Source organism: Globicephala melas, chromosome 11 (genome assembly GCF_963455315.2).
Source record: "Globicephala melas chromosome 11, mGloMel1.2, whole genome shotgun sequence".
Taxonomy (NCBI): domain Eukaryota; kingdom Metazoa; phylum Chordata; class Mammalia; order Artiodactyla; family Delphinidae; genus Globicephala; species Globicephala melas.
In genome coordinates, this window is record NC_083324.2 from 71,415,048 (window position 1) to 71,440,134 (window position 25,087).

Genomic DNA, 25,087 nt, shown 5'->3' on the forward strand with positions numbered 1-25,087 from the left:
GACGAGGGCTGGGAGTGGAAGCTGGCCAATTCTCCGGGCTCGAAGAGCCCCTGTCGCCCACCCCTGATTCCAGTTACCTCAGCGCCTACAGAGCTGCCCCCTCCCCCCGCTAAATAACTGGCCTTGCAATTGGATGCCAAAGAGCCCAGAGTTGAGGGGGACCCAAGCTTTGAGCCTAGGTCTCTCAGAGCCACCCAACACCCCCTTTTGGCCCAAGCCCCTGCGTCCATGTCTCCTGCCCCACCCCACTTACACCACTGAGGGCCCTGGGGGTCCCCAAACATGCCCCCACTTCCAGCTCTTCTCTCTTCCCACCCCCGAAAATAAAACTCAGGGACCAACATCTGCTTCCTTTGCACTTGCTCCGTCGACCCCTGCCCCCACACTTGGAGGGGCTTCCGAGGGTGAAGAGGCGGGGTTTGGGGCCCATGTGGCTGACAGTACTGAGCGAGGAGAGGGCTGGCCCCTGCCCCCTAAGAGGTGAGACTGGTGGAATGGGGGAAGCTCAGCCCTGGGGCCCACCTGAGCCCTTTCCCTCCAGGGACCCAAGGAGCCCCCTCGCATTGTTGGGAGACACTTTCTGATCGAGGTGGGGAGGGGAGCGAGGGATAGGAAGGGGATTGGTGAGAGGACCTCCCTCCCGGAGGTCCCGAATCCCAGCCTGTTTATTCCTGGGCTTCCCCATCCCATCACACCCCCCCCCGCCCCCGCATTTTGTACTGCAATAATACTGTATTATAAGCTTGCACTATTTCCCGACCCCGGCCAGCATAAGCATGCGCGAAAAACTCAAAACCACACACACACAGGAAGATGGGACGCTTTTTTTTTTCTTTCTCTCTCTCTCTCTCTCTCTCCGGGGTGCGTCCTCAGTGTACAAAGCGGCGTCGGGGGCGGGGGGGTGGTCCCGGGCCCGGGTAGAAGAGCATGCACTGAGACCCCGCCCCTAGACTGCGAGTACTGTACAAATCCAACACTTGAAACTGACACGCACACGCGCGGCGCCGCCGGGGAGGGGGGTGGGACACGGCCACGCACCCCCGCGCACACGGCCACGCACAGGCGGGGGTGGGGGGCGCCCCGCCTTCAGGCGTCGCTGTGCGAGGGATCTTGTGCCTTTTAAAGTCCCTGTATGTTAATGCAGACAATCCGGAGAGCTTGTGTACTACCAAATCCTGATTAAAGACGCCTTCCAGGAACCTGCGCTGCGCCTGCTTTCTTTCACCCTCCTCCTTCCTAACCCACCATTCGATGCAGAACCAATTCTGGGGTCGCCGGGCTGGGCAGAGGGCAGGGTCTAGTCTTCTGCTGACTCAGGGATGGGGTGGGGGGCAAACTCCAGATCAATGGATCCAGTCCCACTCCTCTTACCTCCGCTAAGACGGGCTAGATCGGGAGGGGACCGGAGGTTTCAGCCTAGTTGGACTTGAGCAACCCTCGGGAGGCGGCTGGCTGTCTCCTTTCATCCGCAGGAGGGCTTCGGGGGTGGACTCTGGTCTTTGGGGCCGACTCCAAATCGCCAACTTGCTGGAGGGGGGATGCGGAGTAGGAAGGTGGGCGTACTAATCAGTTTTCTATGGATCAGACAATTGAGGCCAAGTGTGTGCTGGGGGTGGGAAGCCAGAATGCCAGAGAGCCCTGTGGGAGGGAAGGGCACGGGAGCCTTCCCCCGTCCCCTGCTTTAATGGGGGGTCTGAAGTAGCCCTGGCTTGGGGGAGAATGGTCTGTTGAGGGGGATCAGTGAGAGAGTGGACTGTGCAGAGCCAAGGGAATGCAGGGATAGAATGTGGGTTGAGGGAGAACTAGGACAAGGAGAGGGGTGGGACTCAAAGGAGAGGATCGCAGAGACTTTGGAGACTGCAGAGAGAGGGTGAAAGTGGAGGGGGGCTCACCCTCTCTCTGTCCCCCACCCCACCCCTGCAAGCCTGCAGCCACAGCACCAAAAGAGGAAGATGCTTTTCTCGGGGCCTAAAGCAAGTGTGTGGGTAGAGGAAGGGCAAGCTGCAGCTGCATTTCTTGACCCGCAGAGCATTTAGAATGTCCCCATGCTGTCAGATCCTTGCCCTGGGGCAGCCAGGGAGGGGTTGGGGACACTGAGATCTGGGGGTCAAGTATGTGAGGATCTGTAGAGACCTAGGGTAGGCAGCTGCCTTCCCAGCTCATCTTACCCCTTCCACCCAGATGACTGCCACAGGCCAGTGTGCCCGGGGTGGGTGGCAGCCCTGGGTGTGGGGTGGAGGAGCAGAGGGAGGGCTCTTGGCTTGGCAGACGTGGTTTGAGAATAGAGACCCGGACAGACAGATGAAGAATCTGGGAAAGGCAGAGGTGGGCAGAGGAAGCTACCCTGTTGACTTCTCAGCTCCAATTTTCAGTCTGGGAAATTATGGCAATTGGGGGGGGGTCCCCTGGGGAGGAGGGGAGATGGGAGGTATGCGCTGGGCAGCCGCTGAGGGAGGAGATGGGGCACTGCTGTGAGAGGCACAAAGCCCTCCCCGCCCTGCAGTGAGGGAGGGGCGGGGTGTCAGAGTTCACACTCCTCTTGTCCATCGGCAGCCCCCCTTCTTTGCCCTTGGGACTGTGGGCTGATGTGCAGTGCACAATGTCTGGGACTGGCTAGGGTCCAGGCAGGAGAGTTGCTCAATGCACGCTGTGTGGGGATGGGCGTATGTGGAGTAACCTGTCTCCAGCGTCAGTAGCAGAGAAGTCAAGGCTGAGGAGAGCCCAGTTTTGTTGGTGGCAGGGGCAGTTGGGAGTCTGGTCCGTCTACCTCTGTTCACTTCTCCGGCTGACTGGAGTAAACACGGGCTTGGGCTGAGTTCTGAAGCTGGTGAGGCCACATGCCGCTGCTCTGGGCTCAGCGGAGGCAGGGGCAGGGCTGAGGCTTTCATTCTCTCTGTCTCAGCTCCAAAGGCCTGCCTCTCCTCCTCCCACACTATTCACCCTCACCACATCTGCCTTTGGCCAAACTCCATCGGCTCACCAGGGAGCTTTGAAACAGGTTTCTGGGCCTCAACTCTGACCTACAGAATCTAGGGAGTAGGACTCAGGGCTCTGCTTTTTTAAAAAGCACCCCCAAGTCACGTTGTGCCAAGCATGCTGGAGTACCACGATAAGCAGACTGGAATCATAAAGGGCCACTGCCCTGGGAAGGGAGCAGGAAGGTGTGAGCTTCCCCAGACCCCGACTTCCGCTTGGTGACACCCAGCACTGTTTCTTCCCTCTGAGACAGACTGGGAGAGTGTCACTGCTGTCCCCCTCCCATGGTGTCCTCAGGCCTATAGGGCCAATCACACAGAGGCTATCCAGTGACCGTTGGCTGATTGAATGAGCACAGGATCACATGGGCAAATGCATGAATACTCATTGGGCCCAGGCATCCAGGAGAGGCCAGAAGGGGTGTGGGAGGACCTCCCGCTCTCTGAGGAAGGAGGAACTTGAGCCCAGCCCTGGCCCTCCCCAACATGGAGCCAGATGGGGAGGGGCTTTGAAATAGAAAACCCAGCATGCCCAGGCCAGGGTGGGCTTGGCAGTGATCCGTAGGGCAAACCTGTCCCTACTCTGAGGTTCACAGCTCTGCTAGAGGGCAGAGGGTCCTGAGTTTCTCCACGTGGGAGGATGGGAGGCCGGTGAGGCAGTGGAGAGAATCCTGAGCTCTGGGCTGCCCTGGGTGGTGTGCTTTGTGACTTGGGCATGTTGATGCTTCTCTCCAAGCCTCAGTTTCCCCGTCTGATATTATCGGCGATGCCTGATTTCCAGCTCTCATCCCTCATGTGATGGAAGGGGAGGGCTTTGAGATGAAAGGAGAGAGGGTTCCAGCTGTGATCATCTAATGTGGGCACTGTGAGGAGAGGATCCATCCTACGGATGGGGCTTTTCCTGAGAGATCCAAAACCTGGCCGGATGGCAAGGGAAACGGTGGTTCTAACAGGGATGCCCAAAGTGTCAGAGATGGGACAGGGAACATAGGCAGAGGTTCTGCTGAGAAAGAATGGCTTGGTGGGGCTGAAGGACATCCCTGCTGGGTAGGATGTATCTAGTGCTGGGTGGGTGAGCTCTGAGCCAGACAGGATAAAAACATAATCAGAACACACCCCCGAGTGTGCTGGGGTCCTGTCCAGTGTCTGATGCTATTTTGTCTTGCATCGCTCCTCCCCACTCCATCAAGGCCTCACTGATGGTCTGACTGTGAGGAAGATTATGGCAGTTAAGGAGGGGAGAAGTCACAGCCTCGAGCAAATCTTGAGCTTGGGGATTCCTTCCCCTCCACCAGCCTTTGGGCTGACTGCACAGAGACCTCAGCTGGGAGAGCCCCTTCTTTCCCCACCCCCCACCCCCCGCCCACAGGTGTGGCATCCAGGAGTTTCTGGGGTTGAGGAAGGAATCAATGATCTTCAAACCAGAGTGAGCAGGGTGGGGGTAGGAGGTGGGGGGCAGGGTGGGGAGGGAGCTAACATTTATCAGTCAACCGCTATAAGTCAGCCTCATGGCTAACATGACCTCATTTATGGTCACAGCCTTTGTGGAGAATGCATTATCCCCATTTAATTTCCTAATCTAAAGATTTCACACTCCATGAAAACAAGGACCAGATCTGTCTTGCTGATCCACAAATTCACAGCCTCTAACACAGCGGCCAAGGCAATAGACATTCAAGGACTTCTTGAATGAATGAATGAAAAACCCTTAAGAGGCTCAGTGTTTATCAAGAAAGAGAGCCATGTAAACACGTGTTTGTGAAATAGAGGGTGGGAGGTTCTGTCACGGAAGGATGTGGGAAAACAAGTAGAGTGATGAAGTCGGCTTGGTGGGTGGACAAGCAGCTTTTGGGGAAATGAGCTGTTTTAGCTGGGTCCTGGAGGAAGAATAGGAATTTGTCATGTCAATAGAGAGAGTGAGAGGACCCCCTGGGCAAAGGAAACTGCCTAGGGAAAGACCCAGAAGTGTGAGATGCATGAGGCATTTAGAGAACTGCTGGAACGTAAGTGGGGGACCAGAGGGTGCTGCTCAAAGTGAGGTTGGAGCACAAGGTAGGAGTCAGATCATGCGGTGGGGTGGGGACAAGTGGGGGGGGGGGGTGGGGATGCTCTTGTGCCAAGCCAAAGACTGAAACTGTCTCCTGAGGACTGTGGGACCCACCATAGGTTTCTGCAGGTTTGACGCAGACAGAAATGGGATCAGATTTAAGTTTCAGGAAGATCACTTGGGCAGCTGTAAAAAGAACGGATGGGCAATGCAGAATGGAAAAAGGCTGATGGCTGGGGAACCACGAGGCAGGACAGGGCTGTGCCCAGGGGCATAGGGCAGCAGACACAGATGTTCAAGAGGAATGCCTGGCAGGACTCCCTGAGAGTCTGGATGGCACCTGAAGGTGTTGGAGCCCCTCCAGGGCTTCTGGTCTGCCTGGGTTGTGTTTAGGAAAACAGAGGCCCTGTGTGTTCAAAAGGCTAACGAAGTGCTGGATACCATCAGTACCATCCCACCAGGAACAAAGCCAGGTCCGCCCTAATGGGGCCTGGTGCATTGTGGGTGCCTGGGGATGTGTGTGATTGACAAGGGCAGAGCTAGAGAAGACACAGCAGCTGAGGTCCTGGTGAGATGGTCAGGCCTTTTGAGTCTGGAAGGAAGGGGGCTAAGGGCAGATGTGGCAAGAATCTAGAAAACCAAGGACATGCCATCACATTGCCAAGAACTCTGCACAAAGCTTCAAAGGGTAAAACTTAATCAAGTGAAAAGAAACTGCCTTTCACAGGCTGGCTGTGAGTTGTTGGAGGAAGTGTGGACTCAACACATACCTACAGAGGACGGGAAAATTCCTGGCTGACAGGCAGGTGGGAAGGGGGCTGGAGCTCCAGGGGCCCAGCCTGCACTTCAAGGGGTGGAGGACAGCCTGAACTTTGCCCTTGTCTGACAGGTTCTGGTGGCCCTGGTGGCCAGCTCCCTGGCTGCAGAGGAACTGTGCCCTGTGAGGAGGCAGTGAGGGCTGACCCAGACACTTGCTGCCTCTCTCTGGACCTGGTTTCCTACATGGTGGCTATGATGGCTTGCAGTTGTCATTTTCTTCTGTTGATTGAACTAGAGCTGCCTCTGGGTTTCAGGATACACATAGGATACAGAAGAGTGGGGGTAAATGGAAGACTGGTAGACAGAAAAGCCACCAGGATCAAGGCCTGGGACCTCAGGGGACCTGGAGCACGAACACAGTTATTCATCAGAGATTTATTGAGCACTTACTAGGTGCCAGGGACCATTCTAAGCCCTGCGGACAGAGCGATGAGCAAAACAGCCCCAGCATGTGCTCTAGTGGAACTCACAGTCGCGTGGGCCTCGTAGCCTGGGAGTGCAGTCGGGCCTTCTCCGGCCCAGGATGGGGGGGTGACCTCAGTGGGTCCCTGTGTGTGCCCCTTGCAGGTGTTCTCCGTGGCGCCCCCGTTTGAGGTGAATGGTCTCCCGCGAGCTGTGCCCCTGAGCCTGCCCTACCAGGACTACAAGAAGGATCTTTCCGATTACCGCGAACGGGCTCGGCTGCTCAACAGGGTCCGGAGGGTGGACTTCTCGCACATGCTACTTGCCACCCCGCAGGTCCCGCTGGCGCCTGTTCAGCCTCAAACGAATGGGAAGGAGGAAGAGGAGGAGGAGGAGGAGGAAGAGGAGGAGGAGGAGGAGGAGGAGAAAGAAGAAGAGGAAGAAGAAGAGGAGGAGGAGGAGGAAGAGGAGGAAGAAGAGGAGGAAGAAGAGGAGGAGGAGGCAGTGGCCCTGGGGGAGGTGCTGGGGCCACACAGTGGCTCCAGCAGTGAGGGCAGCGAGAGGAGCACGGACCGGAGCCAGGAGGGCGCCCCGTCCACGCTGCTGGCCGATGATCAGAAAGAGTCCAGGGGCCGAGCCTCCATGGCTGACGGGGACCTGGAGCCTGAGGAGGGCTCCAAAACGCTGGTGCTCGTCTCCCCTGGCGACATGAAGAAGTCGCCTGTCACTGCCGACCTGGCCCCCGACCCTGACCTGGGCACTCTGGCTGCCCTCACTCCTCAGCACGAACGGCCCCAGCCCACCGGCAGCCAGCTGGACGTGTCAGAGCCAGGCACCCTGTCCTCTGTCCTCAAGTCTGAGCCCAAGCCCCCTGGGACCGGGACAGGGCCGGGGGCTGGGGCAGTGACCATAGGGGCAGGGGGAGTGGCAGTCACCTCCTCGCCCTTCACCAAAGTCGAGAGGACCTTTGTGCACATTGCAGAGAAAACCCACCTCAATGTCATGTCTTCTGGTGGACAAGCCTCCCGGTCTGAGGAGCTCAGCGCTGGGGGGGAGCTGGGCCTGGAGGTGCCCTCTGATGGAAGGGCTGCGGAGGAGGGGGCCTCCGTATACCTGGAGAACGGCATTGCCCTATCGGGGCTGGTGAGCTGTGTCCTGTCCGCCCCCCCCGGGAGCAGCCCCTTGGAGGTGACCACAGACTCACTGCCCAATGGCCCAGCCCTTGCCGATGGGCCAGCCCCGGCGTCCCTGCTGGAGCCGGGTCCCGAGAAACTGGCCACCATCTCCCCCAGTCGCCAGGCCAGGCCAGGCCCTCGCCCCAGGAGCCGAATCCCTGTCCTGCTGTCTGAGGAGGACACAGGCTCGGAGCCCTCAGGCTCACTGTCGGCCAAAGAGCGGTGGGGCAAGAGGGCGCGACCGCAGCAGGACCTGGCGCGGCTGGTGATGGAGAAGAGGCAGGGCCGCCTGCTGCTGCGCCTGGCCTCTGGGGCCTCATCCTCTTCCAGTGAGGAGCAGCGCCGTGCCTCTGAGACGCTCTCAGGCACAGGCTCCGAGGAGGACACGCCTGCCTCTGAGCCCGCGGTGCCCAGGAAAGCCGGGCGGGCAGCTGCCACCCGGAGCCGGATCCCCCGTCCCATCAGCATCCGCATGCCCACGCCTGCCGCAGCCCAGCAGCCCCCTGACAGACCCCAAGGCGCGGCCCCAGCATCTGACACAGCCATCACCAGCAGGTGAGAAACTGCTGCTAGTCCCAGGGCAGGCAGAGGGTGACTACAGAAGGCCTCCACCAGCAGACGCTTCCCTGGAGCCAAGGGCCATTGATAATTCAGGAAGGACCCTCAGCCACACCCCCTGTCCACCACCTCCGCAGCTAAGTCTCTCTTCTGACTCAGGTCCCAGCCCTCTCACTGGGCTCAAGGGAGTGGCTGCAGTGAGTGTGTCTGGAGGGGTTCCAAGGAGGCCAGGCTTGGGAAAAGGTTGATGGGGGCCAGCGGGGTCCACACACAGCCTCTGGCGTGCCATGGGGCATTTGAGGCCAAAGGATAAAGGCCAGAATAGTTGGGAGAAAACATTATTCATATTAATATAAACATGGGTATATAATAGAGTAGAATGTAAAATCCACGCGAATTTTAAAGATAAAACAGAGACATCAAACAAAGCCTGGAGCAAGCTCTTTTGGTAGCAGCCTGGGAGTGTGTGGCCCTTAGAGGTCCCGTTCTGGAGGATGGGGCACCATGCCTCAGTTTATCCATCTGTGCCAAGGTCTCCTCAGTTTCATCCAGCTCTGAGGATGCAGGACTCTGGAGCTCAATGCCCAGGGAGATTCTGAAAATGTCTTTTTGTTTCTTTGCCCTCCTCTTGTCTCTTGCCTTCTGCCCTCCGCACCTCCCGCAGGCTCCAGCTGCAGAAGCCCCCAGGGACGGCCATTGCTGCTGACCTCCGTCCCAAACAGCCGTGGCCCGGGCCCAGGGCGAGCCGTGGCCCGGGCCCAGGGCGAGCCCAAGCCGGCACCAGGCCCCCAGCCCCGCGCAGTCCCGGCCTCCCCGCCTCCTCCGCGCACCATCCCAGCGCCTCCCCCCGGAGCCGGTCCCTGTCCCGCAAAGAGAGCCCCTCTCCCTCGCACCAGGCCCGGCCGGGGGCCCCCCCACCCCGGGGCGCCCCGCAGGCCCGGGCCCAGCCTGAAGGCACCCCCTCCCCGGGGGCCCCCAAGAAAGGACCCAGAGGGAAACTCCAGACTCAGCGCGCAACCAAAGGCCGGGCGGGGGTTGCGGAGGGTCGGGCTGGGGCCAGATAATGACGCGCGCGGCGCTCCGTGGCCCCTCACCCTCACCCCGGCCCCCCACCTGCAGCCGGCCACACTGGAACAGCTCCCAGCACAGCCTTACGCGCCTGACGCGCGCCACCCGCGGCCCCAGCTTCCTGCCTGCACCCGCGAGGACGCGCGCCAGCACACGCCGCGCCCACCCGCCGGCCCTGCGGAAGGGGGCGCGGCGCCGCGGGGGGGTGTCCGCCTCCCCATCCTCCCCTGTCTCCGCCCCTCCCCCTGCTGCCCTTCAGGTGGGGCAGGCTCACCCTACGCCCCGGGGAAGGCTCAGCGACTCTTCACCAAGGACTCCACGAATGGGGACGCCCTGCTAACCACCAGGCCTCTGCTGCTCTCCAAGCCCCCCCAGGGAACTCTGCTTACACATCCTGCGGCGCCTTTCCCTCCTCCTGACCCTCATCCAGCCAAAGCTACACGCCCCAACCCTTTCGGAAAGGCAGCCTCAAATTCCAGAAGTGGAGGCTCCAGCCTCCCACTAGGGGTTAATCTCACATCTCCCAGGAGCTGTGGTGGTTGGAAAGGGCTCTTCTCAGCTGCCAGATGGGGGTTGGGGAGGTGAGACCTAGGAGCCATTGGTCTACTGTGGTGTGAGGAGGCAGGTCTGACCTGCCCCAAAGTCAGTCATCCTGGACACCCCTGTAGGAGGCAGTGGACAGGTGATGGGGGAAGGGTGCTCCCTTGCGCCTCTAGGGTGCCAAGACCCCCTCCCCCTTAGTTTGTGTGGGACCTCAGTGGGAACCATCAAGTGTGTGTGGGCTGCCTTCCTGGGCAAGTGTTTCCCAATGGGAAGTTAGAGGGGGGCTTTAAAAAAGGTTTCACCCCTTCCGTTTGTCCCCGGATCTAGTGCTCAGGATCCCTCACCATCAGGAATTCCGTCTTGCCATCTAACCTCAATCTTGCCTACTGCAGTTTCAGCCAACTTCTCTCTCTCCTGAATTCAGTGCAGGTGGAGAACGGCTGGTTATCATCTTCTCTGCAGTGGCCCTTTGGAGGTTCAGGGACTCAGTTCTAGCTGGGTCACCATCCCTGTCCTCCTGCCTGTGGGGAGTAGGCTGGATCAGACCATCATCTCCCCCAGTGGGAGAGAGAGCAGAAATAGGCAGACAGACAGACAGCTGGCCCCTGGACTCAAGGCAGAAAGGCCCTTTTAACTTCCAGATTGTATGCTTGTGTGATAGGTCCAGCCCCAGCCCCCTCCGCCTCCAGCTCACCCTTCGGCCTGTCCCCTCTTGTCCTAATCCCAGCCCATGTGGCCGAGCAGTCCCTGCAGCGGGTGAGGCCTCTGCTGCTCCGTGAATGGATATGGGGCCTCCTCCTGGGTCTGGCTCCTGCATAGTTCATCCCAACTCATCATCAGCCTCAACTGCCTACATCTGGGCCAAGGGGCTGCAGAAGGGATAGCCAGCCCTGCCTCTCTGGGACAGGTCCCCTGCAGGCCTTCTCCATCCTCAGCACACACAGCCTCTGTCCCCTGGCCTGGCCCCTCTGTTCTTCCCTGGGTCATAGACAGCAAGGCAAGACAACCAAGGGAAGAGGAAGAAAGGTCCCAGCCTGCCCCAGTGATCTGGCAGCATCCAGCCACCATCACTTAGAAGGATGCCCGTGAGGAAATTGGCCCCGAGAGAAGCCTGGTGGTGCCAGCTGAAGCCCCTGATGGAGAGTCGGCAGCTTGGGCAGCTGCTTCTATGCCAAGGTGGTGGTTTCTCTGCAGACCAGCCCAGGGGAGGACTCCAGGGTGGATGGCCTTCGAGATTCACCCAATGCTGACGCAGAAGCTCCCAGAACACTCAGGAAACCTCTCCGGACAGAGCCCTCTTTGTCAACCCGAGACCCTCCCAAGGCCTCTGCTGCCCTCTGGATCCAGCAGAGGGGGTGGAGGAAGGGCCACTCCCTCCCACCTAGAGCTTCTCCGAATGACAATCAGCTCGTGCCAGGTGGGGACCCGGGCATGCCCCTGGTGCCCAGGTCCTGGGCCTGCTCCTTGCCACCAACCGAACTGTGAATGTAGGGCCCCCAGCCTCACCCCTGCCCCAGGACCAACAACACCCTGGTTTGGTGTTGGGAGGGAAAAGGGGGCGGCCTGAGAGAGCCCCAGGCCCATCCCACCCTCTCGCTTCACCCAGCACTGGAGCTGGGCAGAGACACAAAACCCTGTCTGCCTTTGGGATTCCGGACCTCCCTAGGGCTCCCAACTGACCTCAGGCCTCTGCGTCATTGAATGTCACTGAGGTGGGGGGAGGAGAGGAAGGGGCGAGTGTGCGAGGGGGCTAGGGGACTGACTCTGCTCTTCTCCCTCAGAAGGATCCAGGGCAGAGGAAACCACACCTTCCAGTGCCCCCACCCCCAGCTGCAGCTTCTTCCCCCTTGGGCACCCATTCCCTGCCACCAAGCCTTCCCAGTCCTGAGCGCCTTCTCTATAAAAGAGTGTCACACCACCACCACCACCACACCCCTCCAGCATTTCCTCATCACCACAGCCTGTGTCACTGGCTCGGATGCAGGTCTGCTCACCCCAAAACATGCCTCCCCTCCCCAGCCGCACTGTGCACGAAGAAGGTGCAGGCGAGGAGCCGGGCCCCAAACCCGTGGGCTGCCCCCTTCCCAGATCCTCGCAGGGGCCTGGCTTGCTCAGTCTTCTCAGCTCCGGGGACCAGCCCTGGTGGTCATGGGGTAGGGGGCAGAGAGTTGCCCCTGCCCTCCCCCTGGGGAAGCCACTGAAGAATGTTTACATGCCAAAAAGAATGTAACACCCTCCCCCACCCCTCCTAGTCACTGCATGGCCTCTGCCCACCTTGCACCTGTCCACCCGCCACCCCCACCCCCTGGAAGCCCCTGTCATGATTAGATCGGGTCTCGGAAGGGAAGTAGCCATCACACCATTAAAAAGCCTGTGGACCTTTCTTTCTGTTGGCCTGGACTCTTTTTCATTTGGGAGAGAGGGCAAAGCCCAGGCCCTGGGGCTGGGGGTAGACAGGAGAGAAGAGAGCAGGTTGGTGGGAAAGTGGGGAGGGACTGTCATGGAGGCAGATTGTCTACAGAAAAGGATATAGAAGCTCAGGATGGATACTGGAAATTTGCTCAGGCTTACGCTGGTGGAAGGGGATGGTCCTGCTGTCTCTGACAGCAAAGTTCAGGCTCTCTTGGCTCCCCTGGCTCCCAGAGACTCTAAGTCTAGCTTTGTGCAGAGAGGGAGGGAGGGAGAATTTTCATTGCCCCCCAAATTAACAGACAAAAATACAAGTGTTTGGAAAACCATAAAGTACAGCAGCTTACAGGCAAGGAAGATAAATGGTCGTTATTCTAACAAAACCTATGTAAATCACAAATGAACAGAGCCTCCACTCCTAGAAATGTATCCTGTGGATATACTTGTAAACTTGCAAAATTATATGTGTCCCAAGTTATTCATGGCAGCATTCTTTGAACTCTGCAAAGCCTCACCTGCAATTCCGAAAACCAAAAGTTTCTGAAACTTGGGAGTCTTCCCATTAGATTGGCATAAACTCACTTGGTAACAAAACCTGCCAAGACCGTTTATAGTCTTTATTAATTCCATTTACCATACATGTTTGCAGTGGAAATATTCATGTGTTTGACTGCACGGCGCTGCCTTAGATCCTCCTAGGGTGTTTCATAATATATGGAATATGCACTGAGTTGCCTTTCTAAATATAAATATTCTGGATTCTAAAAGATTTTCGATGGTTTGGGTAAGAGACTGTAGACCTGTAAAAGCAAGTGCTCAGAAGTCATCTAAATGTCCGTTAATTGGGGCCTGTTAGTAGAACATGGCCACCCGTGTGACATCGTGGGGGACTGTGAAGCTCTACCATGAAGGAGGCGGCTTTTTGTGTACAGTGAAAGAACTGTGTGTGTAATGTCCAACTGGGCAGATGAGTTAGAGGCCTCTGGCTGCTCTGGGAGGCGAGCTGGGGGGAGGGAGGCTGCAGTATAGTGTACTCGCTGTACTTCTTGCATTTTGGACCCTAGGTTCACTACGTGTGAATCTTTCACCTAGGCAATACGTAAATAATTTCTGTCCCAGGGTAGGCTCCCAGCCCTGTCTGAGATCAGAGAGAGAAGGGCCCAGGCTTTGATGTCCTGCTCTCCCTCCGAGAAGACCACTCCACCACAGCTCTGACATTCCAGAACCTATGTAACCATCTCCTGTTTCCCTCCGTGACTTCCTGGGCCCCCCTTTCTTTTGACGCGATGCAAGGGGGCTCTAGGGTCTGATTCACTAGATTTCGGTGGGGCCCCCACGTGCTTTTACCTTCCTTCTTGTTCAAAAATGTCAAAAGCAGGTCATATTTGTAGTAAAAAGGCAAGCGCTAAAAGCATATAAAATCAAACGTGAAAGCCTCCCATCCACAGATGTGACCATCTACAGGTAACCCCTGTGAACCACTTGGTGTACACCATCTCAGACCTTCTTTTATGTTTATAATAATAGCACTCTCTCCACATATATTTCTTATAAATAGAGGAGCATATTACACCTACTATTCGGAAACATGATTTTTACACCCAGCAATGTCTTCAAATACAGATCTTCCTTGTTTTTAGTATATCATAGAGTTGTACAACCAATCATCACAATCAATTTTAGAACATTTCCATCACCTCAGAAAGAAACTCCATACCTATAGCAGTCACTCCCATTTCCCCCCAACCCCTCTAGCCCTAGGCAATCTACTTTCTGGCTCTATATAGATTTGCCTGTTTTGGACATTTCATATCACTGGAATCACACCCTATGTGGCTCTTGTGACTGCCTTCTTTACACAGCATGTTTCCAAGGTTCATCATATTTAGTTTTTTATCAGTACTTCATTCCTTTTCAGGGCTGAATGATATTCTGTTGTGTGGATAGACAACATTTTGTTTATCCAGTCATCAACCGATGGACTTTGGGTTGCTTCTACCTTTTGGCTATTATGGATAATGCTGCTATGAACATTCATTTACGAGTGTTTGTGTGAGCATATGTTTTCATTTCTCTTGGGTCTATATTCTAAGTATATAGGTAGAATATAGAAGTAGAATTGCTGGGTCATATGGTAACTCTATGTTTCATATGTTGAGGAATTACCAAACTTTTCCACAAGGGCTATACCATTTTACTCTCCCACCAGCAATGTAGGAGGATCCTCGTGTTCTTTTTAATGGCTACGTAATGGTCCATGGCATGAATGTTCTATCATCTATCTAACCAGCTCCACATTGTGCTTTCATTAGAGTCTTTCCAACTTCTCACTATTTCAAATAGTGCCAAAATCAACATCCTGGCTCCAATCTTTCCTTACGTCTAATTCTAGGAGAAATCCCCAGAATAATCAAGTAGATGAAAAATATCTTGTTCTATTTTTTAATTTCTTTTATTATTATGAATGAATGAAAGAATGCCAAGGACTATTCATTCATTGTTGTTTAGAATTCCTTCAATCATTCATTCGTTCAACTAATTCTGAGCCCCACATGTACCAGAAGCTATGCCAGACATGGGACACCATCCAGGAACTGAGACAAGGCAGAGTGTGCCCTCTAGGAGGTGGCTGTAAATTAACTTTCACTTTACACGAGGCTCTATGTGTGCTGATACCTGAGGCTCAGGTAGGGCCTCCCAGGTCAGACTGCAAACTTGAAGGAAGGCCCTCCGACGAATATGACTCTTAGACTGAATTTTGAAGGAGAAACAGGAGTTGGGCACGTAGAGAGCAGCGGGGGCAAGGTGTGGAGGTGTGAGGACTATGTGTGGTTCAGTGTGGTGGTCACTGGTGTGATTCGGGGAGTAGAGAGAGGAGTGAGGGGGGGCAGGACCAAGGCTGTGGCAGGAGTGGGCTACGCCAAGGAGGACAGCTTTAGAGGGTTACAGAGAACCCCTGCCCGCCCTCCTCCCCCAGGAGCCTGAGACTTGCGAGGCACACTCACTTCCCTCACAGCTTGGCTCCACAGGTGAGGACCTGCCCAGCCCCCTGCTGACCTTCTCTCCACTCCCTCAGAAAGACTATCTTTTCTGTTCTAGGGCCAAGAGAGCTCTGAGGACAGCGGCACAGAGGAATGAGTGGCTTGAGCAAGGTTCCTCAATCAGGGGCTTGATAGGGGCCAAAAGACCCAGGACACTGGAGGGGACTTTGTTAGTAAAGAGAGGTCCATGGGGGACACTCTGGAAAAAAGAGACCAGAGTGGGAACGTGGAGGGTGTCATGTCTCTAATTGTCATACACTGGGGCCTGCTGAGATTTTCCCACTGTCTACTCAGGAGTCAAGGCCAGGATAAGAGCTGAGACCAAGCCAAGACTGAAGGGTGGTCAAGATGAACTTCTAAGTCCTCAGCCGATGCAGGAGCCTAGTCTTGCCCATGGTGATGTGCTGATGGGGGAGGAGAATCTGCATGGTCATTGGAATTTGGCCATTAGTCAGAGGGAAATATGAGACAAGCACATTTTCATCCGTTCCAGGTGGCATCTTCTGCATTCCTCTCCATCCCATGTACAATTAAGCCCGAAGTAGTGTAACATCACCCATTGTCACCACCATCAATTTTACCACAATCACCACCTCTATCTCCATTACCTGCTTCTAACTCTATTACCCACCACTACCAGCACCCTTATCACTCAAATCACAGATACCCTTCTCCATCAGCTGCAGTCACCACCACCATCACCATCACCACTACTAGGCTCTGATGACACGATTAACAAGAGAGACAAAATTCTTGTTCTCCAGGAGCTTATATATCTTCAACATGACCACCACCACCATTATCACCATCATCACCACCACTGCCCTCATAACCACATCACTATTACCACTATCCCTAGCCCCCTACCCTTCATCCCTATTCCAGTCACCATCATTTCTGCCATCAGTATGCCCACCTCCATCACTGGTATACCATCCATCCCATCACCATATTTCCCACTACAATGGATTCTGTCATTACCACCATCATCAATGTAGGAAATGATTACTTGGGTTGTAGCAATGATTAATGGTCAGTGAAGCCCCAAGTAAGATAGGGAGGTCACTCAGTGGAGAGAGAGGAAAAAGAGTAAGAAACACTAAAGTGTAAGAAGTCTCTATTGCAGGCAATCCCAAATAGGGAATTGTTTACCCCAGGAACTTATTCTTTCCCAAACCCTCCAACAGTTCTAGTGTAATTTCAAGTAAGGAGTTGTTTTTCCCATGCACAAGGCTCTTTCTCATCTAGTCTGGTATAAATGAGGGTCTCCTTCTATCTTGGCCTCTGAGCCCAAGTTTGGATTCCCAGGTTGGAGGGGCATGGGGATGGTTAAAAATTTAATCAAAACCAGCTCTTGACTGGTGATTCAGAGCTGATCAGTACTCTGGTTAGACTCCTGGCATTTCCTACCTTGCTTGTCCTTGCTTTTCCAGCCTCCAAACATCATGGTCATTATCACCACCATTCCTTGATGACATCAGAGAGGAGAGCTGCCATATGGGGTGGAGGCAGGGAATAAGATGAAGCTGGTGGTACAGTTAATGTCAAATTACTCTCTGTAGAAAGGGGCTTCAGATTTATATCTGAGTTGCCTAGAAGCCAATGCAAAGAGAGAGAGGTGACTATTAGCTACGTCTCATGTTAAGGCAGGAGAGAACCCTCCACTGTGAAAACGAAGGCACCACAGCCAATGCCCAGGGTTGGCCTCACTGGCTGTTCTCTCTGGCTGTGGAAAAACCTCAGAGTATTCCCCTGTGGAGTCGCTGGAGGGACCATGGTGATGAGATGGCTGCAAAACTTACCTCTCAGGAACCGCAAACAGTTATGGTATTTTATATTTTTATAGAAATGATTACATAGTATCAAATGAGGGAGGAACCAACCATGTGGGGGTCACATATGGGTGAGAGCAAGAGGGAAGGAGTTTCTCACTCTTGAGCTGGTCTCCAGAGTGGCTGGGGCACGCACCAGGTGAATAGGAGGGAGGCCAGGGCTGCCTTCAGGACCGCACCCAGGGTACTGGAGGGAATGGGGCATGGTGGGGAGGGGTCAGAGACAGGCTTGGGGAGAGGAGTCATATGGAGGGTCATATGGGCCAAGCTAGGGAGCTGGACTTTCACCCTCCAGCAGAGGGAGCTGGTGAGGAGTTTTTTTGTTTGTTTGCTTTTGATGTGGACCATTTAAAAAGTCTATTGAATTTGTTACAATATTGCTTCTGTTTTATGATTTGGTTTTTTGGCCACGAGGCATGTGGTATCCTAGCTCCCTGACCAGGGATTGAACCCGCACCCCCTTCATTGCAAGGCGGAGTCTTAATCACTGGACCGCCAGGGAAGTACCACGGTGAAGGGTTTTAAACAGAGATATTACCCTGTCAGATTTGTGTTTTAAAATGTTCATTGTGGTGGGTGTGTTGAGAGGGGTGAGACTGGAAGCAGGGGGGGTTGTATCACTTATTTTAACCCTCTCACCAGACTGCATGCTCACTGGGGGCAGGGACTGTGGCCAAGGCATCTTTGTACCTTACAGAATGCTGAGGTTGCACAAGAGGCTCAATATCTTTTACTATTATCACCTTCTGTCACCACCACCAAATCACTGCCCTCACTCCCAAGCCTATTAGCATCACCATTAACACACACCATGTCAACAATTTAGCTCTTTTCCCAGAGCTTTCTCAGTGAGCCCAGCTTAGGGCAAACTGGAACATCTCCAGCTCAGCAGCTTGGGTCAAAGGCCTGGGCAAGAGTCAGGGGTCCTGGTCCTCTCTCCAGCTCTGCTGCTGAGTCACTGTGTGAACCCAGCAAGCCGTGTTCCCAGCCTCCCAAACAGTTTATCTTAACTCTTCAAAGTGGGGGCTAGATTAAATAAGAGGTTTTCAAATGTTTTTGTCGCTTAGGCTCTTTAGAAGCTTATTTGCCAACCTGGTGTTTGGAGAATCAGATCAGAATAAATCTGACATTGCTGGCTTTCTCTGTGCTTTCGTGGCAGGAGGACATGAATGAGAACTGAGTGGGGAGTCAGACAAATTCTGAGTCTTAGGCATTCATTGCAGGCAACTATGCCAGGACCTTGGCAAACCCTTTCCTTCCCTACCACCACCACCCACCCCCCAGACACCACGGGGTAATCTAGGAAGCTCCTGAAATAGGGGCAGAGGGCAGGCAGAAGGGACTGTGTATATGAGAAGAGCCCCTGAGTGAAGAAGTGGGAGGGTGATAGGTCTCAGACCCCCAGATCAGCCAGGCTGTCCAGTGTGGTTCCAGGTGTGTCTCAGGCCAGGGCATAAGCTCCAGGTAGGGGTACAAGGAGGCCTTTTGGCTCAGCAGGAAGAACCCTTCACCTGGTTAGGGCCTGGCTGTCAGTCTTGCATCCTGAGCTGCTGGTCAGGCTGTGGCTGCAAAAAGACCAAGCTGAACTAAGGCTTCACAGGACAAAGGGCAACCAGGGAGAGCTGGCACTATGCTCCAGGGGACCTCCCCTTTTAGGGACCCTTGGAAGCTCTGCTGACCAAGGGGCTAGGGCCTCACCTCCTACATACCCAGCTACCCCATCATGGCAGCACAAGGTTGCCCCACTTGGTCCTTGAGCACCAATATGTAAGTCCCAGAGCCACGGAGTCAGTGACCTCTGAATGGATGGCAGCCCCTCCCCCCAGGCACTGGGCCAGACAGGCAGGGATCCCTGGAGACCTGGGTGGCCTGGGAGGGCCCAATCCTGGGCCAGCCCCTGAGGGCTGGATTCTGGCTGCAGGCTCTCTGCTCATCAGTCAGTCTACTCCCGCCTCCAGAGTCCAAGGGTCCAAGTGGTGGGCAGTTTGAGCTGTGCTGGGCACTACAGAGGGAGTCCGTGCTGGAGAAGGTTGGTAGGTGGGCAGCATGGGATTCGAGGAGCTGCTACACAAGGTGGGAGGCTTTGGGCCCTTCCAGCTGCGGAACGTGGCACTGCTGGCCCTGCCCCGTGTGCTGCTGCCCATGCACTTCCTCCTGCCCATCTTCCTGGCTGCTGTGCCAGCCCACCGCTGTGCCCTGCCTGGAGTCCCTGCCAACTTCAGTCACCAGGACGAGTGGCTGGAGGCCCACCTGCCCCGGGAGCCTGATGGCAGGCTCAGCTCCTGCCTCCTCTTCACCCATCTCCAGGCCCTCCCCAACACCACGCTGTGGGGAGGGGGGCAGAGCCCTGGGGAGCAGCTGGAGGGTGAGCCCTCCACAGTGCCCTGCCCTCAGGGCTGGGAGTACGACCACTCGGAATTCTCCTCCACCATTGCAACTGAGGTACCCGAGCTGGGAGGTTGGGGGACATGCGAGTGGATGGGCCTGCCATTGCCTTGGGTGATTACCATGTGGGCATTAGACACATTACTTTACCGTTTAGAGTCTCAGTTTACCAATCTGTAGATGGGATCTATAAATTCAAAGTACTGAGCTTCGTTCCTGGCTTGTAGTAAAGCCCCTGTGTGAGAGCTGCTATCATTAACTGGGAGGTGATTAGGGCAGGTGAGGGCTAAGATGGCTCTAGGGAGCTGGGGCAGAGATTTGAGAAGGGTGTCTCTGTACTAAGAGGTGGAGAAACAATAGAGGACTCCTCCCTCTTCCTTTTTTCCGGGCCCCAGGTCTAGGATTTGCATAATCCATCTAGAGGAGTGCAGGTGGGGGCAGAGTCTCTCTGGGAAGGAGCAGAACTGTTGTCAGGGTCAAGGCCTTCTATGGGAAGACACTGAGGCTGCAGAATTGGGGAGGGGCAAAGTTTTCCACCACCCCTCCCAAGCTGGGGTGAATAGTTGGGGGCTATCTGACATGGAGGTACCAGGATGGCACAGTTGACCTCAGAAGAACCTGGGGTCTAGGAGAAGAGGGATTGGTACCAGCTGGAGAGGGCCCTGTGCCCATAGGAGGCCCCTCCCTGCCTGTCCCTGCAGTGGGACCTGGTGTGTGAGCAGAAAGGCCTGAACAGAGCCACTTCCACCTTCTTCTTCGCCGGTGTGCTGGTGGGGGCCGTGGCCTTCGGATACCTGTCTGACAGGTGGGGTGAGGTAGGGGGGCCAACAAGGGTGTGGGGTGGGGAACCCTTTCCACTAGCTGGGGTATGGGCCTAGTATACCTCTGTCTTGGGACTTCCCTTCTACAGGGCGCTGACCCTGCGTGACCCCTGTGCAGGTTTGGGCGGCGCCGTCTGCTGCTCGTGGCCTATGTGAGTTCCCTGGTGCTGGGCCTGGCATCTGCAGCCTCAGTCAGCTATACCATGTTTGCCATCACTCGCACCCTCACTGGCACGGCTCTGGCTGGCTTCACCATCATCGTGATGCCACTGGGTGAGGCAGGCAAAGGACGGGTAGGGCCTAGAAGACTGCAGGGAGGCAGCTGTCAAGGGTGAGACTGAGCCCCTCTGGCCCTTGCTAACTGTCTTCCTGTCTCCAACTGCGCCCTGGGTCCAGAGCTGGAGTGGCTGGACGTGGGACACCGTACTGTGGCAGGTGTCCTGAGCAGCACCTTCTGGACAGGGGGTGTGATGCTGTTGGCACTGGTCGGCTACCTGATACGGGACTGGCGATGGCTTCTGCTGGCTGTCACCCTGCCTTGTGCCCCAGGCATCCTCAGCATCTGGTGAGACCTGGGGGTAGCTGGGGAGTGGGAGATACAGGAGGCCAGAGACAGAATTAATCAGAGGCTGAGATTCGAAGACAGACTGAGAGATGAAGAGAAACTGTCAGTGACCAACAGAGAGAAAGAGAGACAGAGATCAATACAAAGAAGATGGCACCAGGCATGTGAAGCAGAGAAACAGGGAACAAAATATAGAGAGATAGAAATGGAATGACAGAGACAGAACCACTGAGAGACAGTGAGAAACCAGGACCGAAAGGCAGACTCAGAGGCACAGATAGAGATGAACACATGAGTGACAGAAGAGACAGAGCCAAGCACAGACAGGCTGGCGCCCTGGAGGGGTGGGGGTGGCGGCCAAGCCAGCACAGGGGTAGGGAGTCCAAGCAGGAGGTGGGGGGCTGAGTGAGGTGGGCATTTCATTGCCTCCCCAAAGTGAACTGGTTTTGGATGATCCCTGTGGGTATGTCTGTATGTCTGTCTCTCTTCCATCCTATGCCCTCTTGTCACCTGTGGGTGACGTGGGTAGCTGGTCCTGGGGGCTGAGGTTTTGGGAGCAAGACCAATTCAGTTGGGTAGAGAAGGGACTCCCAGGCTGTGGAGGACCTAGGCCTGGGCAAGGAAGAGTGGGAAGAGGTGGCTTTGAAATTGGGCCTTAAGGGATGAATAATAGTTCATCAGGTGAGGAGGGCTTGGGAAGAGAACACATTCCAGGCTGAGGGGACTGTGTGGGGAAGAGCCTGGAAACTGACAGCCTGTGGTGTGCCCAGGAGGGAGATGTGGCTTAGGGTGCTCTGACTGAAGGGCCTCCTCCTGCCCCCCAGGTGGGTGCCTGAGTCTGCACGCTGGCTTCTGACCCAGGGCCGTGTGGAAGAGGCCCACAGGTACCTGCTCCGCTGTGCCAGGCTCAATGGGCGGCCTCTGGGTGAGGACGGCCTGAGCCAGGAGGTGAGAGTGAATGTGTGAGTGCATGCAAGTACGTGTGTGTGTGTGTGTGTGTGTGTGTGTGTGCGCCCTGTGTCAAGGGTCCCCTTCCTGGGATCCACTCTGTGTGCAAGAAAAGCTCCTGGCCCCCAATGGAGTGTTCCAAACTCTTCAGGATGTCCTACTGGCCCTGGTGGGCCACACCCTTGACTCAGGACCCACCCTACTCAGCTCCCACGTGCATCCCCTCCCCCACTACTGCAGAAGAGAAGGATGGAAACCCAGGGAGAACGAGGTGCCTTGTTCAGGCCACATAGCCAACTCCGAGGTCACAAACTCTCCTCCTTCCCCACCAGGCTCTGAGCAAAGTGGCTGCTGCGGAGCGGGTGGTCCGAACACCCTCATACCTAGACCTGTTCCGGACTCCAAGGCTGCGACACATCTCATTGTGCTGCATGGTGGTGTGGTGAGGCGGGGGCTGACCTGGGCCTGGTGGGGTGGGGGAGGGGCACACTCCACTGGTGCTGAGTGTGAGAGGACAAGGGACAAGTGAAACTGTAACTGCGGATGGCAGGAGGATCCGCCTCTAGGGGGGAAGGGGGCTCTGGGAGGTCAGGATGGAGCAGGCATCAGAGACACGTGGGGTTAAATTCAGGCTCTGCCACCTCCTTACTGTGAGCCCTTTGACAGGTCACTTAACACTCTGAGCCTCAGTGCCTCTTCTGTACAACCGGACGCTATTAGTTCCTATCTCACAGGGTTGCTGTGAAGATTAGGTAAAGGTGCTTGGGCTACTGGCATGTGCTGCACACTCAGAAGGGATTATGGGGACACGGAAGACCGTGGGCAGCGGGCTCCGAAGGTGGGGGAGACGGTCCCTCTAAAAGGCCAAGGCTCCTGAGAAGAGAGGACAAGGGGGCGCGAAGGAGGACCCCTGAGTGGCATCGCGACCCCCCTCAGGTTTGGAGTGAACTTTTCCTATTACGGCGTGAGCCTGGATGTGTCGGGACTGGGGCTGAACGTGTACCAGACGCAGCTGCTCTTCGGGGCCGTGGAGCTGCCCTCCAAGCTGCTGGTCTACCTGTCGGTGCGCCACGCCGGACGCCGCCTCACGCTGGCAGGAACGCTGCTCGGCGCCGCCCTCGCCTTGGGCTTCAGGCTGTTGGTGTCCTCCGGTGAGCCCCGCCCCAAGCCCCGCCCATTCCCGTAGGCCCCGCCTTCTGGCCGAGAAAACCCCGCCCCCCACCGCCACCCGGCTCTTTCCCGGAAGCCCCGACTCAAGGCCGGTTAAGTCTGGCCCTCTCCGGAGGCTCCACCTCCTATCCTGGGAGAACCTCTGTTCTGCAAGGCCTCCTCACTGCCTGAACCCCTTTTCCTCCAGAGGTAAAGTCCTGGAGCACCGCCCTGGCGGTGATGGGGAAAGGTTTTTCTGAAGCTGCCTTCACCACTGCCTACCTTTTCACGTCGGAGTTGTACCCTACCGTGCTCAGGTGAGGGGTCCCAGGCAAGCCACCTGGAGGGAGGGCTTGTTAGTCACAACTCTTATCAACACGCCTACATACACACACTGCACCCCAGTCCCTGTCGCCCATTCCTTACAGAGCTAATCAGAGCTGTTTGTGTTTGCCTAAGTCTGGGAGGAGGTGGGGCATTTAATCTTCTTTACTAAGTGACCTTGAGCAAGGTCAGACAACTTTTCTGGGCCTCCTTTAAAAGAAAACAGTCGCAAAAGGCCCCATCTGGGGCTTCTCTGGTGGTGCAGTGGTTGAGAGTCCGCCTGCCGATGCAGGGGACACGGGTTCGTGCCCCAGTCCGGGAAGATCCCACATGCCGCGGAACGGCTGGGCCCGTGAGCCATGGCCGCTGAGCCTGCGCGTCTGGAGCCTGTGCTCCGCAAGGGGAGAGGCCACAACAGTGAGAGGCCCGCATACCGCAAAAAAAAAAAAAAAAAAAAGGCCCCATCTGTCCATCCCATCCTACTCAACACAGCCTAAGCAGAACTGCCCTTGGGGGTTGTCTCTGGACATAAGGCCCTGGCCCTTTCAGGTAGCTATTGACAGGTGGGGAGGAGATGGGTAGGCAGCTGGGCATGTTTAGAAAGCCTTGTGTCTCCTGTAACATGGCAGGGTCTGTTCCAGCTGCTGACCCCTTCCTTTCACGCTACCCTTTCCCCATCCTCTTTCTGATGACTTTTTTTTTTCCTTCAGCAATACCTGATTGGTACTATCAGAATGGGGGCCCATCCTCTGGTGGGTGCTGGCTTGGGGGCCCCTGGCCTAGGGGTGGGTGGGAAGACCACCTGAAAGAAGACTCAGCTTTCTTAGCTGTCTGGGGAGAAGGGGGCACCAGGCCCTGCCAGCCCAGAAAGGGAGCCCCATGAGGCATGACCGCAAGTAGGTGTGAGCACCAACCCCCTCCTCCATCCTCTCTCTCTGAGCAGACAGACAGGGATGGGGCTGACTGCACTGGTGGGCCGACTGGGGGGCTCTTTGGCCCCACTGGCAGCCTTGCTGGACGGAGTATGGCTGTCACTGCCCAAGCTCGCTTATGGGGGGATCGCCCTGCTGGCTGCCTGCACTGCCCTCCTGCTACCAGAGACAAAGCAGGCACAACTACCAGAGACCATCCAAGACGTGGAGAGGAAGAGGTGTGTGCACAGGACTGTATCTGTGTGAGCACATGCATGTGGGTATGGGTGCTGAGGTACCTGACACCTTAGGTAAGATTCAGAGAGGAAGACATGTCTGCACATGTGTGTCTGGTGCATGTATGCACGTGTGCATGGGTGTGTGACCTGAGGTATGTAAACTGCGTGTATAGAGGTGTAAATGAGTCCATACCTGTGTGTGTGTCCAGGAAGAAGAGGATGTGTACACACACTCAGGTATGCCTACATGTCAGGGATGTGTCAAGCATGTGTGGGAGTCATTTGTGGGAGTACATGTGTTTGTATATCAAGAGCTGGGGGGAGCCCTAGGCCAGCCCTATGGGGCAGGCTGGGGTGGTAGGCTGGGAGGATAAACCCCACCATTGCTCATGACTCCTTCCTCCTCAGTGCCCCATCCAGCCCTCAGGAGGAAGAGATGCCCATGAAGCAGGTCCAGGACTGAATGGAATCAGGGGCAGGCCCTCCATGGAAGTTCTGCAGCAGGGGCTGGGAGAACAGAAGGGCAGGCCCTCTGACCAGGGCTGGGGGCAGTGAGCCCCCTGTCCAGGGCTGGAGTTGCCCCCTCTCTGTGCTCATCCAGCCTTGACTATTTGGCCTCCAGCAACAGAGCAACTTCCCAGAATGCAGTGGGCTGCTGAGAATTCTGGCACCCCTCTCATGGCTGGGGGGATTCTGTAAATAAAGGTGCCCCTTGGGTTAGGGCAACAGTGAGGAGCTGTGGGATGAGCCCTGGATGGGAAGCCACTGAGTCTGGCCCTGGGTTCTGGTCCCAGCTTTGTCACTGATTTCTGGGTGACCTTGGGCATGTGGCTTTCCCTCTCTGGGTCTGTCTGGTCATCTCTCAAATGGATAATG

The 25,087-nt window shown here is 56.0% G+C and overlaps 2 protein-coding genes across 5 annotated transcripts in view; both read left to right on the forward strand.

Annotated features, from left to right (window-relative positions):
- Nucleotides 1–11,957, forward strand: part of TTBK1 (tau tubulin kinase 1) — a 41,783-nt gene extending 29,826 nt beyond the window's left edge. For 2 of the 3 annotated variants that reach the window (XM_060307209.1, XM_030871110.2), the window contains exons 14-15: nucleotides 6,409–7,973; nucleotides 8,641–11,343. In XM_060307209.1, coding sequence (XP_060163192.1) covers nucleotides 6,409–7,973; nucleotides 8,641–9,040 — 1,965 coding nt within the window. In that variant the 3' untranslated portion in view covers nucleotides 9,041–11,343. Of the gene's footprint in view, nucleotides 1–6,408; nucleotides 7,974–8,640; nucleotides 11,344–11,368 lie in introns of those variants that run through there. The other variant, XR_009565669.1, reaches the window with a different exon arrangement.
- A 6,958-nt stretch (nucleotides 11,958–18,915) lies between these two features.
- SLC22A7 (solute carrier family 22 member 7) lies at nucleotides 18,916–24,680 on the forward strand. Of its 2 annotated transcripts, none has more exons than XM_030870658.2 (10): nucleotides 18,916–19,311; nucleotides 19,932–20,059; nucleotides 20,194–20,348; nucleotides 20,472–20,640; nucleotides 21,465–21,588; nucleotides 21,921–22,030; nucleotides 22,525–22,739; nucleotides 22,946–23,054; nucleotides 24,005–24,211; nucleotides 24,620–24,680. In XM_030870658.2, exons 1-10 carry the CDS (start codon nucleotides 18,916–18,918, stop codon nucleotides 24,672–24,674), a joined length of 1,668 nt encoding a protein of 555 aa, XP_030726518.1. In that variant the 3' UTR covers nucleotides 24,675–24,680. The 2 variants fall into 2 exon arrangements, with proteins under 2 accessions (XP_030726518.1, XP_030726519.1); XM_030870659.2 differs by having other exon boundaries at nucleotides 19,956–20,059.
- Nucleotides 24,681–25,087: the final 407 nt, after the last annotated feature.

Coding starts and splice junctions, on each gene's coding strand:
- SLC22A7 (XM_030870658.2), top strand. CDS start 18,916: ATGGGATTCGAGGAGCTGCTACACAAGGTGGGAGGCTTTGGGCCCTTC. Junction 20,060..20,193: donor TTCGGATACCTGTCTGACAG/GTGGGGTGAGGT, acceptor ACCCCTGTGCAG/GTTTGGGCGGCGCCGTCTGC. Junction 22,031..22,524: donor TTGTGCTGCATGGTGGTGTG/GTGAGGCGGGGG, acceptor GACCCCCCTCAG/GTTTGGAGTGAACTTTTCCT.